The sequence below is a fragment of the Pristiophorus japonicus genome, chromosome 6 (assembly GCF_044704955.1).
Source record: "Pristiophorus japonicus isolate sPriJap1 chromosome 6, sPriJap1.hap1, whole genome shotgun sequence".
Taxonomy (NCBI): Eukaryota; Metazoa; Chordata; class Chondrichthyes; family Pristiophoridae; genus Pristiophorus; species Pristiophorus japonicus.
Window position 1 is genome coordinate 145,819,926 of NC_091982.1, and position 14,433 is coordinate 145,834,358.

General features: G+C 43.4%; 1 protein-coding gene across 4 annotated transcripts in view; it reads right to left on the bottom strand.

The window, feature by feature from the left end:
* Positions 1–3,861: 3,861 nt before the first annotated feature.
* wdr33 (WD repeat domain 33) overlaps positions 3,862–14,433 on the bottom strand; it is a 138,223-nt gene continuing 127,651 nt past the window's right edge. Inside the window, exons 19-22 of one of the 4 annotated variants that reach the window (XM_070883264.1) lie at positions 6,443–6,612; positions 5,494–5,655; positions 5,032–5,247; positions 3,862–4,403 (exon numbers count right to left, since the gene is read on the bottom strand). In XM_070883264.1, coding sequence (XP_070739365.1) covers positions 4,177–4,403; positions 5,032–5,247; positions 5,494–5,655; positions 6,443–6,612 — 775 coding nt within the window. In that variant the 3' untranslated portion in view covers positions 3,862–4,176. The remainder of the gene's footprint in view (positions 4,404–5,031; positions 5,248–5,493; positions 5,656–6,442; positions 6,613–14,433) is intronic. The other 3 variants (XM_070883265.1, XM_070883266.1, XM_070883267.1) reach the window with 3 other exon arrangements.

The following is a 14,433-nucleotide window of genomic DNA, read 5'->3' on the forward strand; positions in this document are numbered from 1 at the left end:
GACATTCCTCGAGTTGTAAAGGGAGGCTGATGTTGGGCTGATGATGCCATACTTGGGACGCTGCCTCTTTTTGTGATATATACATGAAACCACCTATGTTGCTTTCTGTAAAAAAATACATAAGGTCATTTTTTTAACAAGCATTTGGTTTAGCTGTTTGTTGGAGATCGATTGGTCCACTTACTTTCTTGACAGCTGTTCAGAGTCAGACAGTGAAGCTTAGTTCTTCAGAGAAAAAAGGATCCAACTGCAAACATTGAGCTGGAGGTATAGAAAACAGGCAGTGCTGTAGTCACAAGGGATTCTGATGACACACTGGTGCCAGAGGTACATACTTTCAGGGGTAAAGAATCGAGAACTGAAAAGTTTGATTCAGTTGCAGTCGTCCATGTCAGGATGTTAATACACAGGAAGGAAACAGTTCCTAGCTCGCAAAATTAAATCACAAGCAACAGATCCAACACTCCAGAGTGCAATCAGAGAGAAGACCCAAAGAAAATGAACATTATTCACACATTTTTACTGTCAACTTCACTGATCAGAGTGTAACACAACACAACCTTTGAAGCAGAATTTCCACAGTTCAGTTGTGGCATGTGAATGCTACCTCAGGCTGTCTTTTTCAACTGACCCAGGTATTTAAGAACATAAGAAATAGGAGCAGGAGTAGGCCATTTGGCCCCTCGAACCTGCTCTGCCATTCAATAAGATCATGATTAATCTGATCTTGGCGTCAACTCCACTTCCCTGCCCGCTCCCCATAACCCTCGACTCCCTTATCGTTCAAAAATCTGTCTATCACCACCTTAAATATATTCCATGACTCATCCTCCACAGCTCTCTGGGGCAGAAAATTCCAAAGATTCACGACCCTCTGAGAGAAGAAATTCCTCCTCATCTCCATTTTAAATGGGCGACCCCTTATTCTGAAACTGTGCCCCTAGTTCTAGATTCCACGAGGGCATTTGTACTGTAACATTTTTTGATCATTTTACCCACAGATAGGATTTAGCAAAAGAGCTACGTTTAAATTTGGGGTTTTTAAAGCAACCATTGTTTTTTTTAAAAAAGGAACTGAAGACAGTAAGGGTAAAATGCTAATCATCTTGGTTTTGATGTAAATGATCATTTTATTTAGCCTGTCTCAATAATCAGTAAACATCCCACACTGATTACAACAGTGACTACACTCCAAAAGTACTCCATTGGCGATAAAGTGCTTTGGGACGTCCGGTGGTCGTGACAGGCGCTATATAAATCCAAGTCTTTCTTTCATTTTTGATTGTACAGGTGTTTGGCAGTCCTTCCCTTTTGGGTGTGAACACAGGGTAGTAACAACAGAGACAGAGACACACACTGTCAGTCAAGTTTTAAACAGAAGGCTATGAGGACAAAGCTCTAGCCAGGCTCAGAAGGAGAATGCGGGAAGATAGTTAGGAGTTATTTTAAATCAAGCTTACTGACCCACTGATGTGGGGAAGTGCAGTATGTTCATTATTTTTGTATTATTATGTAAAGACAGGTTGTGCTTATTGAATTGAGTCCAATCTGTATGTTTGCTTTCTGTGAAATAAAGCAGCTGAACGATTCATCTCTGGTGTTGTCTTACCAACTTTGTTCTTGGTCTGTTGCCAAAGAATTATGAGAGGCACGTGGAGACATACACGAAAGACATGAATATCTGGTTCAAATTACAAGAGGGGACTATCGTTACACCTCTGGATTATGCCATCACACAGATATCAGGCAGTACGGGCACATTCTTAAATACAAGACACTGAGACCATGCAAGGGAGTGGCGAGCACCGCTGGACCCAGGAGAATATCGAAAGCAGAACCTTTAAACTTGTAACAATTACCTTTGCTCTTAGTCCTTACTGTGAAACCACTGAAGACTTGATCTCAGTTAAAGGGCTGTTGTGTCTATTTTGTTCTAGGGGGGTAGACAAGGGATTATAGAAATGATAGATAAGTAAATGAAGGGGAGCTAGGTTGCATATGGGGTACGTAGAATGAGGTCAAATCAGAGGCTTCAAGTTTCCTTTATTATGGAACAATCTTTCTTTTTGTCTCCTGTGTCAACGAAGTACAGGGATCTGCAGGGATAAAGGACATCAAGGAATGACATGTCAAATGAACTAAAAGACAAATATAAATGTATATTGGATACATTCATGGGGAAGCGTGGCAGTCAGTGATATCCAGTGCAATCTGGGTCACGGGAGAATTAATGAACAATCAATGTCAATGAGTGGTTACTGAGAGAGACAACTGGTGCTCTACATTGGAGAGCTTGTACTACCTCTACCGCTTCCTCTGCACTTTCTGTAATTCTCTCTGCACCGCCAGTAAATACCTCCCTTCCACCTATCATAGACTTTCCCTTTTGTTCTTTCCTCCCCTCCCCCTCTCAGTGCCCCTTGCACTTCCTTAAGAATCTGTTACATCTCGAACTATTGCCAGTTCTGACGGAGGGTCACTGACCTGAAACATTAACTCTGTTTCTCCCCACAGATGCTGCCTGACCCGCTGAGATTTCCAGCACTTTGTTTTTATTTCAGATTTCGCCATCCGCAGTATTTTGCTTTAGCATTAGTAAATACTTGCACTGTCCATACTGCTTGCACCCGTCAAATTCTGCCAGTACCCAACTTGCAATGTTGCTGCAACAACCATTTGTATATCTGTATGGCCAAAACCTGTTGCTACTTTTGCAGCAGCCCCTCAAGTGTCTCTCTGTTGCCATTGCTTGTGCCTGTATTGCCAGTAGCTGTGTATAATTACATCAGCATTATTCACACCTGTCTTTTCATTACCGGCAGCAGTCTCTCTCTGAATCTGCAATACCACTGCTGTGTCTATCTTGATCGAGCTCTCTGTGCCTGTGACTGCACTGCCCATACCTGGATTCGAGATGTCTTCACTTACGTCTGGGCTGTGACATGTGTTGAATGAGCCGTGCCTTTGCTGCCAGTACATGCCTCTGCATCATCCCTACTTGTGTGTCAACTTGACTCAATGGGTAGCACTCTCACCTGAGTCAGAAGGTTATGGGTTCAAGACCTACTCCAAGATTTGAGCACATAAGCTAGGCTGACACTTCAGTGCAGTACTTAGTGCTGCATTGTCGCAGGTACCGTTTCCTAGATGAGACACTAAATCTAGGCCCTATTTGCCTGTTCAGGTGGACGCAATAGGTGTCATGTCTTCAAGGGCAGGTAGTTTTTCTAGTGTACTGGGCAACATTCATCTCTCAACCAGCAGCACACAAACAGATTCATTGGTCATTCACGTGGTGTCTCTGTGCTGCGGTCTCTGCACTCAGTACAGGGTAGATGCTGAGGGGTTGTTTCCCCTGGCTGGAGTATCTAGAACTAGGGGACATAGTCTCAGGATAAGGGGTAGGCCATTTAAGACAGAGATGAGGAATTTCTTCACTCAGACGGCTGTGAACCTTTGGAATTCTCTGCCCCAGAGAGCTGTGGATGCTGAGTCTCTGAATATATTCAAGGCTGAGATCGATAGATTTTGGAGCTTAGGGGAATCAAGGGATATGGAGATCGGGCGGGAAAATGGAATTGAGGTTGACGATCAGCCATGATCTTATTGGATGGTGGAGCAGGCTCGAGGGGTCGTAAGGCTTACTCCTGCTCCTATTTCTTATATACCTACTTACTATTTCTTAACACATCTGGCCCTTGGAGCACCAAATCTCACTGGCCATACAAGCCTTGCAACCCATTTTTAGTTCTGCATCTGCGGTTCAGACAAAGAATGCAGAAGATGGTCAACCGGTGTGTGATGTGTGTGCCTGGGGTGGTGCGAGAGGCGTCAAAATAAAAACAGGACAGTTTTCGTAACTTTTTGTTAAATTTTGCAAATTATATTGTGTAGTCATACAAAATGACACTGGAGACAAACTGTACACGGAGTCAGAGCTGCTCGGTTCTGACACGTATTGCTGTGTGTGGCAGTACTCCAGAGCCCACAACACAAACTGCTGGAGTTTAACAACAAACACTGCTGCCAACTGTACAAAAATGAAAAAGGAACGACCGCTGCTTGTTCCAGGGCCCAGACTCTCGCACTGGCAGCACGCACAAGTTCCAGTTGAAAGGCTGTACATGTCACTGGGCATCTTGAGTAAAATCCATTCTCTCAGTGCTGCTGCTCCACTCATCTCCCTCTGCTGCCTCTGGAGGAGCCTCGACGTGAAGCTGGGCCCGAGCTCTTCCCACTCCTTCCCCAGTTGGGCCCGCCGCCTCTGGCTCCGCCCCGGGGAGGAGGTCCCACGGGGCCACTGAACGTATCGTCTCGGTGGAAGCCGTCGTGCCGGTCTCCCTCATGCGAGTTGGAACGGCCAGACTTGGGCATGCGTGGTGATGAGGCAGGCCCACTTCGGCCTGTAAAGCAATCAATTAAAAAAGAACAGGTCATTTCAAGCACTCGTTCTCTCTGTGGCATCCTATGCTGCGTATTTTTTGAATACGGCCCTTTGCATCGGCGATAAGACAGCCTGTGCAAACCTGCTTTGCTGCTGTGCGACGGCAGCTCAATACTGGCAGGAGCTGCACAGCGAATGGAACCTGCCTGTCTTAAGAGACAAGCAAAATGTCCCGATACAAGTGGGACACGAACAGGGTGACTAACTCTGTTAAGAGGCCAAGCTTGGACACTTTGTTCAGATACCAATGAACTTTTAAATCATCAGTGAAGACTAATCCCTCCAACTCTGACTGCCTCAGACCCATAGATTCACACAGGACAAGCTACAGCCACTTGCACTTTGCCATGCTGCTCCGTACATCTTGTGCAGCAACAGGTTGGCTTCTGCAAAAATCCCTCACGGCCGCTGTGCTGCCCCACACAGCGTTGCGCAGGGTGGCAAGCGCTGGATTCCCAATGAATCCTCTTCCTGCACAGGCAGAGGGTGCTGCCACTGGCTGCCAAACAGACTGGATTGCTCAGACACCCTGTGACTGCCTCGGTGCTGGTGCAGTCTTGGGTGGATACACACAGACAGAAACTTACTTGGGCCTCTATCCTCAGGTGGGGGGCCAGGTGCATCCAAATTCCTCTTATCAGGCGTCCCCGGCCCTTCGCACCATGGCCGTTTGCGGGGCGGAAGTGACGCAGAATCCATGCTATGGAGTGATGTAGGTCGCTCCCTGCTGACTGGAGACTGGCCATCACGAGGCGATTGGTTCTGGCGAGAATCATCTGCACAGTGATCGTGGCCAGGCACGCCTGTCCAATCAGACAAGTATGTGAAGGGTAGGAAACTGACTGAAACTTCATAGTACAGGTCTCTCGTAAATCAGTTATGCACCAAACCGCAATTTATATTCTTAACACGGGCCATTCAAACTTTAGAGGAGCCAATTTTTTTTTTTTTATCAAAAAATTGATTCTTCCCTACTACCCTACCTCGGGCTTCAGTTTAACTGTTCAGACACTATTTGACTGTGGATGTTGAAGATCCCCAGAACAAACCTGGTTCCCTGCCGGCATCATGGATTTCACCTCGATCTCCTCGCCCTCCCCAGCCATCGCGGTGACCTCCTGGGGACAGTGACCTTTTCTCCGATTTACGGCCGCCTTCAAAGCGGGGGAATTCGTCATGGCCAGGTAAAGGAAGGAGGCCCCCTCGCCCGCCTGCGCAACAGTTCAACACGTCAGACACCGAAAATGAAACAACTCTCATCAATATTAGAAGCCACTCTGGTGTTTTTTTGTGCTTTGTTATCATGCAGCATCAGGAGGTCTTTAAGATGATTGGAGGAGCTGATGGGTTAGATAAAGAGGAACTATTTCCTCTGGTGGGAGATTCCAGAACAATAAGGGGATAAACCTTAACATTAGAACTAGGCTGTTCAGGAGTGAAATCAGGAATCATTTCTTCATACAAAGGGTAGTGGAAATTTGGAACTCACTCCTCTAAAAAGCTGCTGAGGCTGGGAGCCAAGTGAAAATTTCAAAACTGAGATTGGCAGATTTTTGTTAGGTAAGGGTATTAAGGGTTACGGAACCAAGGTGGGTAGATGAGAGCGAAGATTTAGATCAGCCATGATCTAAGTGAATGGTGGAACAGGCTAGAAGGGTTGAATGGCCTCCTCCTGTTCCTATGTTCCAGTATACTTGTAACAAGCAGGGACACCAGGGGGCAGGCTGTATGCACGTTCAGCTATCAATGGGTTGATATATTTGTGAGGGGGTGCTCTATAAATTTGATTGTAATTAGATCTGTACCCCAGTGTGCTTTACTGCACACCAGAGCTTGTCCTCCACAGACTGCGTCTCTACATCAGTTCAGATGCAATGGGATTCATCAGTGTTTGAAATGCTTTTTAAATTGGCCATGTGGTTTATCATTTACATACAGTTTCAATTCATTCCCATTAAATTGTCGGTATAAATACGGTACATTGATGTTTAGCTGTACCTCGCATTGTTCCACGGCCCCGTCCTCTCCCTCCTAGGTCACGACCCCTTGCGTTCTCCTCTGTTTGGTCAAACTTCTCATCGCCCATGAATTCGTCTTGTTTCATGAAAGCATCTCTCCCTCGTGGGCCACGACCATCATGTCGAGATCCCCCTCGAGCTGGACGGAACCTAGAGAGAAAATATTTACAAGCTCACTCATAGCTTTTGTGATCCTAATGGACTGTTGGCAAATCCATTGGCAGGATAGGCGCACCAACGTCAGCATTCTCTCTCAGGCCAACATCCCCAGTATCGAGGCATTGAGGCAGTGTGGTTTACAATTACCCAAGAAGAATGTTAGCCAAAGCATGCCCACCACAACAGTCTGAAGGCAATCTGAAATAACTGACTTTAAAAATAAATATGAGCTGACACTGAATTCTAAGTTTGAATCGAACACATTCTGTATACAAGATGAGGATTTTAGGTCACTGTTTAGTGGTTGAAAGTCGGGTGGTCATCTTATTGGGGTGCTTGGTACTGTAGGTCATGTGGGAACGCAGAAATAACATTAAAGAAGGAACTCCTTTATGTAACGGGCCAAGAGATCTTACAACTCATAAAGCTCCCACATACCATCACATTTTTATAGATATGTCATCTCTGTTACAGTTCCTCTATTTGGATATGGGACAATTCATTTGTGTTGTGCGAAGGTTGAATAGATGAGGGAAAGTGGTTCTTTAGCTTGTGTAACAGAAGTTAACACCCACCTTCAAACCAAAGCACACACAGGAAAATTAATTTAAAGGGTCTGTGTCTCCCTACCTTCAACTACGAAACAGTCTTCTATACAAGTACCTGATGAGCATAGCTGGCAGCCGAGGCTGAATAACAGTACGTGAAGGGTAGCCCAACAACAAAGTACAGGGGTTACCATTTCGTCTGCACACGTTTGCTCACAATATTGGTTGTGTGAGAGGGCATGTATCAGAATCACTGCTGTTTTCTCAGCACCCATGGCAGGCAGCGGTTGCCTTGCTCGAACCCCCACACACAGCGCACCAGAGGTACAGCTATGTTTGCTTAAGGCACCAGTTCTGCAAGTGTATTAGCAAATATCCTCACAGGGCATCAGCGGTACACAGGCAGAGAGCCAGATATGTTAGCACAGCCGTGCAAAGGGCAATAGAAAAATTGTGCACACCAGCGCGAGATACCAGCCGCAAAACGGTCATGTAAATATATTTATAACACTCGTCAATCTGTCATGGGATTGCACAGGAGTCAAAGGTTACGGATCTTGAAAAGTCCCAAAAGGTGTGATGATAGCACTCCCTACAACAGAACCTGCAACTATAATGACTTAACAAAATAAACTAAAGAACCTAAATTAAAGCAAAATGGAGTACTAACAAATGAATGGAGCAATGGGAAAGAACTAAATTAATAAACATTCGTTTAGCAGCGGGCACTCGTGAATTATTAAATTAAGCAGGCACCCATAAATTAAGAAATTAACAGAGCAGCCTCGTGAATTAATAGAATGTAATTGGTAACTTAACTTTCGGGGAACATCTAAGAAATGACGGCTCCAATAAAATTAGGTTCAATACAAAAATTGAAAGGGCAAAGATCAAAGCAACTGTCTATAAAAAACCCCAAGACTGAAATTAGCTCAGGTAACAACAACTTTTATTTATATAGCACCTGTAACGCAGTAAAACGTCCCAAGGCGCTTCACAGCAGTGTTACAAGACAAAACAGATAAACTTTATTTATAATAAATAGATGATAAACTGCAAAGAAATTGGCAAATAAAAGAATATGCAAGCAATGGGAAACATTCAAGCAGGAGATGATTAGGATACAAATTAGACATATGGTAGTAAGTAAAGGAGCTGGAACAAAAGCCCGAGTTCCTCGAATGCGTGGAGAAATTAATATGAATGAAGATTCACAAAGAATTTAGAAAGAGCAATACTGCATTATATAGCACCTTCCATGGCCTCATCATGCCCCAAAGACCTTCACAGTCAATGAAGTACTTTTGAAGTGCAGTCAATGTTGTAATGAAGAGAAATCTAGGGCCAATAACACAAAAGAAAATCACACCAAATATAGAAATATAGAGGGGAGGCAAAAAAGGTGATTAGAAGTGCAAACAGAGGGTTTGAAGAAAGATCGGCAGGTAAATTGAGAGGAAACAGCTATTTTTGAAAAATATGAATAGTTAAGGATAGGTCTTATTAGAGATGAAAAAGCTATTTTTTTTTATGGTGGCAAAAATACTAAATGAGTACATTGCCTCTGCTTTTGCAGAAAAATGTGGAAATGGGAAGGGTGTAGGAGGAGGAGGGGTGCAGTAATTCGGTCACTATAGATAAGGAAGCAGTGTTGAAAAAAATGGTGGCACTCAAATGGAAAAGGCATCTGGCCCTGTTGACACCTATGCTGGAATGCTGAGAGAAGTCGAAAAAAAAGTAGTAGAGGCTCTGACCATATTCAATTCAAACATCCTTGGATATAGCTGTGTCAGAGAACTGGAGGGTTGCCATTGTAATGGATGAGACGGGCTTCCGACCCCATATCCCCTCCATCACCAAGACCACCTACTTCCACCTCCGTATCATCGCCCGACTCCACCCCTGCCTCAGCTCAACTGGTGCTGAAGCCCTCATCAACGCCATTGTTACCTCTAGACTTGACTATTCCAATGCTCTCCTGGCCGGCCTCCCATCTTACACCCTCCATAAACTCGAGCTAATCCAAAACGCCTCAACCCCTCTCTATCACCTCCTACAGCCTTCCGAGATATCTGCGCCCCTCCAATTCTGGCCTCTTGCGCATCCCTTATTCTATTCGCTCCACTACTGGCAGCCATGCTTTCAGCTGCCTAGACCTTAAACTCTGGAATTCCTTTCCTAAACCTCTCTTCTTTAAAATGCTCCTTAAATCCTACCTCTTCTGTCCTGACATCTTATGTGGTTTGGTGTCAAATTTTGTTTGATAACACTCCTGTGAAGTGCCTTGAGACATTTTAGTACATTAAAGGTGCTATATAAATGAAAAGGGAGGATAAAGGAGAGGACATATACACTAAATAGTAAAACTTTAAAAGGAGGAGCAGAGAGATTTAGTGGCTCTGACTAAATATCAGTGATATTGAAAGGCAACATCACCAAAAAACAATTATCTGGTGATTCATCTCATTGACTCTTTATGGGACATTCTCATATGCAAATTGGCTGCCATGTTTACCGACATATTAACAGTGACTGCACTTCACAAGTAATCCATGGGTTGCGAAGCACTTTGTGACATCCAGGACATGAGAAGACAATTGAATTCTTTAATGCACCTGCCTCCTCCCATGTTCTCTCGACCCCGAGGGAGTAGTATGCTCCACAAGTCATGGTTCACAGAGCGCCTGCTAACTGTCTGTTTTCCTCCAAAAACAGCCTCTGGAAACATTCCCGATCAGAAAAAAACTTGGTTAGCTGTCACCCTTACATCATCTTCTGGCTCCTTTTCCTTTCTCCCAGCCGTTCTTCCTGTCATCTTTCTCTCCAGCTTCACTCTGGCCATGGACGCTCGAGCCAAACACTGTTTCCCCATGGCGTACAGTATGCATAATACATTTAAAAACACTTGCAGCTCCTGGGCTTTCACTGTGTAGTGTTGCTTGGAGTGCCTCTGCTTTAACCCATGGAATACGGACTTTCTCTTGCAGCCCAACCTCAAATATCGAACGACAAAGCCAGACTGGAGTTTGGCAGTGGTTATTTCTTCACCAATATGGTACAGATGGAAACCATTACTCATTCCTCAAAGCAGCTGGACCTCTCAGCATGCTGTGTTGAGTTACTTCTCTGTATTGTGCATCAGTGTCTGTACTGAACTAATACTGTTTAATTCAGTACTTACACTGAAATCAATATATACTCAGTTATGTGAATTATCTGAACATGGGTGTGTGCCAAAAAAATTCATTTCCTTTACTGTGTTAGTTTTAACTGCCACACTTAAGATAAAAATGCCTAGAGAAACAAAAGGTTCACAGTAATTCTGTGACAGGACAAATATATCTTAATATGCAAATATTTTGATCGCAGAACTCGACAAGACTGTGCCTCGGAGAAGACAACATTATAAGCTTCTGCACTGAGATTATTCGAGCAGTGAAGCATGTCAAACAAGCAAGGCTATTCAAAACACTTTGTCCGTGAGCTAAATACAGGCACAAGTTATGAACATGTGCCATAAATATCTAGGGAACAGTACATGTTAGGCTTGGGAGTAACATGACCAACCCTGAACCTCAGGGCTTCTCCTGGCTACTGGTCCCCAAGAGAGATAGTTCTGTGGATTAAATGACTTGATATCAACTGATGTATATTCTGCCTTGCATGCAGCAGATTCATGGTAAGCTAGAGGCTATTAGGTATTGGGTAACTCTTGACGAGGTAAAAGGGTGCAGACAGGAATTCCTAAATGCTGGAGCCCAGGCACGCTTACAGTTCACCACATCAACAGAACTGTAGGAGTTTACAGTCATGCCCTTTGGGATGAAAAATTTATGCACCATGTTCTCGCAAGTGGTCGAAATAGTAGCCCAGGATTACACACAGGCATACACATGGGCAATATCATCATCTTTAGTTAGACTCGAGCCCATTGCTCACATCACCAATGTATTGACCCAATTAACCAAAGCAGTCAACTGTCAAGGCCAAAATATTTAACTTTGGACTGACTGAGGGTTAGACTCGAGCCCATTGCTCACATCACCAATGTATTGACCCAATTAACCAAAGCAGTCAACTGTCAAGGCCAAAATATTTAACTTTGGACTGACTGATGTATTGTACCGAGGTTACTGTATAGGTGGGAGGACAGAGACTCGAGCAGGCGATGGTGGATGCCATTACAAAATGGTCTAAACTGACAGCAAGAAACAGATGCAAGCAATCTCCAGGTTGCCCAGCAATATTTGCAGCTTTATGCCCAACTAACAGAAATGTAGTTGCGCCATTAACAGATTGAACCCATAAAGCGTTACCAAATCTGTTAGTGGGGAGAATGTGTTTGTAAAGTGATGGTGCTGGTGTTTACTGTCCATGTGAGTGTGTCAGACATGTGCACTGGTGCAGCGTTGAGTCAGGTTAAGGACCATTTTATTGTTTACCTGAGCCATCAATTATATTGCCATGGGAAATGGCATTCAGCAAATCGAGAAGAATGCCCAAGTGTCATCTGGGCATTCCAAAAGTTACAGCCGTACTTCTATCCAACATTCACTAGATATTCCGTACACAAACCCTTAGTTTGGTTTAACTCGACATGCTACACGAACACACGTTCGTGGTTAAATTCTATATCAGAACACCAAGATCTCATACTAACAGATCTTGGTGCTTTGCTTTAGGAGTCAATGAGCCACACATCCAAGATCAACTCTTTCCAAACCTTCATGCTCACAAAATCCAAACAAATAAATAAGGAATACAAGTACAATACAACTGAGTTGCCTGGGCTTTGAGGGTTGGATTGTCAGTATAGAAGCTGTGACAACTCTGGAAGAGATAAGTATCCTTAATATGTGAATATTTTGATGGTAAAATTCGTCATGAGTGTACGTACCAGTAAAAACAATTGCTGTAATCCAATCAAATAGACTGCTCGTCTCAAACCGTAAGGAGTCAATTGGAAAATAGCCTAAACATAGACCTTGCACGTTAAAGACCCCAGGCTAGCAACATCGCACATCTGTCTTCATAGATTATGAAGATTGTCAACACTGTTCCAAGTATACTATCTCGGTCTCACTGACTGACCTTCAAAGCTGGGCCGGTTTTCAGAGTTTTACGAATGTAAAAATTCAGCACATTTCAGGTATCATTAGTTCAGTGTCTGTCTGGTCGCGGGGAGACAGAACGTGTCCCCGTGGGTAACTCTTGAAATGTCGATTCAATTTGCTCCCTGAGAAATAAATCTGCTATTTCTTTCTGAAAAATAATTTGATCTCAAGGACTGCAAGGGAGTTTCAAAATACTTTGTCTGAGTGATTTGTCTGTTTAACCCTTTGTGAGTTGACTCCACATTACTGTATTTGAATTGATTCAATGTGTTGCTTATTCTGTTGCTTCTGTGAATAAACCTGCTTACAGTTACCAAAAATATCTGGCATGGCTGATGCTATTCATCTGAAGCAATGCAAGGTACAGTGGAATCCCTACACACTATCCTGTAATAATAAAGGGGTTCATTGTTCGCATCGTGCAAACTATGTCAGGACATAAGGACTTGCCAGCGGACTGTTTGTGTTAGGTACAGGGAAACTGTCTGGATTGAGCTTGAATTGCAACACTGCATTTCATAATTGTCTGGAATAAATGGGTCCAGCTGTAAGTAGACCTGATCGACTGCTGGGCTCTGTCCAGATAGTAGCTGGGATTGATGGATCGCTGCCCGTTTCCAATCGCTAGGAGGAGAGGTTCCAGGGATGCTACTATTGGCGGATATTTAAAATTTGATTTTCAAATCTACACAAAGACACTTATGAATCATCAAACTGATCAAAATCTGGTCCCCGCCAATCTCTTTATCTCTGGTCAAATTCATTCCCATGCTGATCGAAACCCTGTTCAAATCTACAAAAGGAATTTGGAGACTCCTTTGTTTGTGCTAAAACCAATCTGAAGGATTGGAGTCATGAATGAGCTCAAATTAAGTGTGAACAAGCCATCTCTTGGCAAATTTAGTCTTCGCGTCTGCTCACAGCTTAAAGGAGATCTGTGAAGAGGGTAATTCCAGCAGTAGGCTGCAATCTTACACTCTCACACCTCTCACAATTCAGTCGTGTGTTAATCTGCTTGTATACATAGAGCACCATGTACTGAAAAACATCTGTGTTGTGCCATGTATAATGAAAGTCTCTGCAATGTTTAGTAACTTGTAAAGAAATGTAAATGTATTTTCATCCATTCCCTGTACTGCTTTCATCTGCATAGTGCTACATGTAACATGATTCATGATCGGTGTTGAAATGTATCCTGGAATGTAATGTAAACCTGTTCTCATCTGCTCCATGTAATACCCTTATTTGTACAGTACTACATGTAACGTGATTTACGGATTGTACTAAACTGTACCTTGAAATGAAATGCACGCTGATGCATTGTATGGAACTGCTGTCAGCATCCAAACGAATTTTCCAATGTATTGCAAAAATTTTATATGAATAAAGTATATTTTTGAGAAAAAAAAAGTTTCAGTCGTCAGTATTTTAGGAACAGGTTTGTTGGGCCAACAAGCCTGTCCTTTCTTGCTTGAACTTAACTTGATACTCCCCTCAATTCCCAACCAGGGCATCTGCCATTTATCACCATCTCCTGTTATTAAGTCAATTCTCAATCCATCTAGACAATTTAACCATTTCTACAAGGCTCCTGTAAGGAACTTTTGATGAATGCCTTTTGAAAACCTAAGTAAACTACACCGTAGAAATTCATTGGATTATTGTAGACCATCAACATAATTACCTCCTAAAAGGATTCTCTGCCATTTGCATGGCACCATATCTTAACCCGCAATTTGCGGTGGGTAAGAACAGCGAACGAACAGCATTCGCCATTATTACCCCATTGAAACTGACGCATCTTCAGGATTTAGCGCATGTGTATCTTGACGTGGAAGTCCAGAGTTGAGGTCAGTCAGTTACTGCTCCGACACTGGTTGCAATGTGCCCCCCACCCACCCAATAGCTGGCAATCAATGTATTCAGGGAAATCAGTGAACACTGACAAAACGTTGTTTTTTCCTCGGTAATATCGCTGTTAAATACCCCATTAAAAGTCACACCTTGTTGGATATGGGGGAACTGGGGTTTAACAGCGAATTGACTGCTAAACAAACGTTATGGCCCTGAAAAACTAATTTTAATTTTGTGGAGTGTCGAATTTCTCCATTTTAATAAAAATTACAAATTTAAGAAACTTAAAAAAAAAT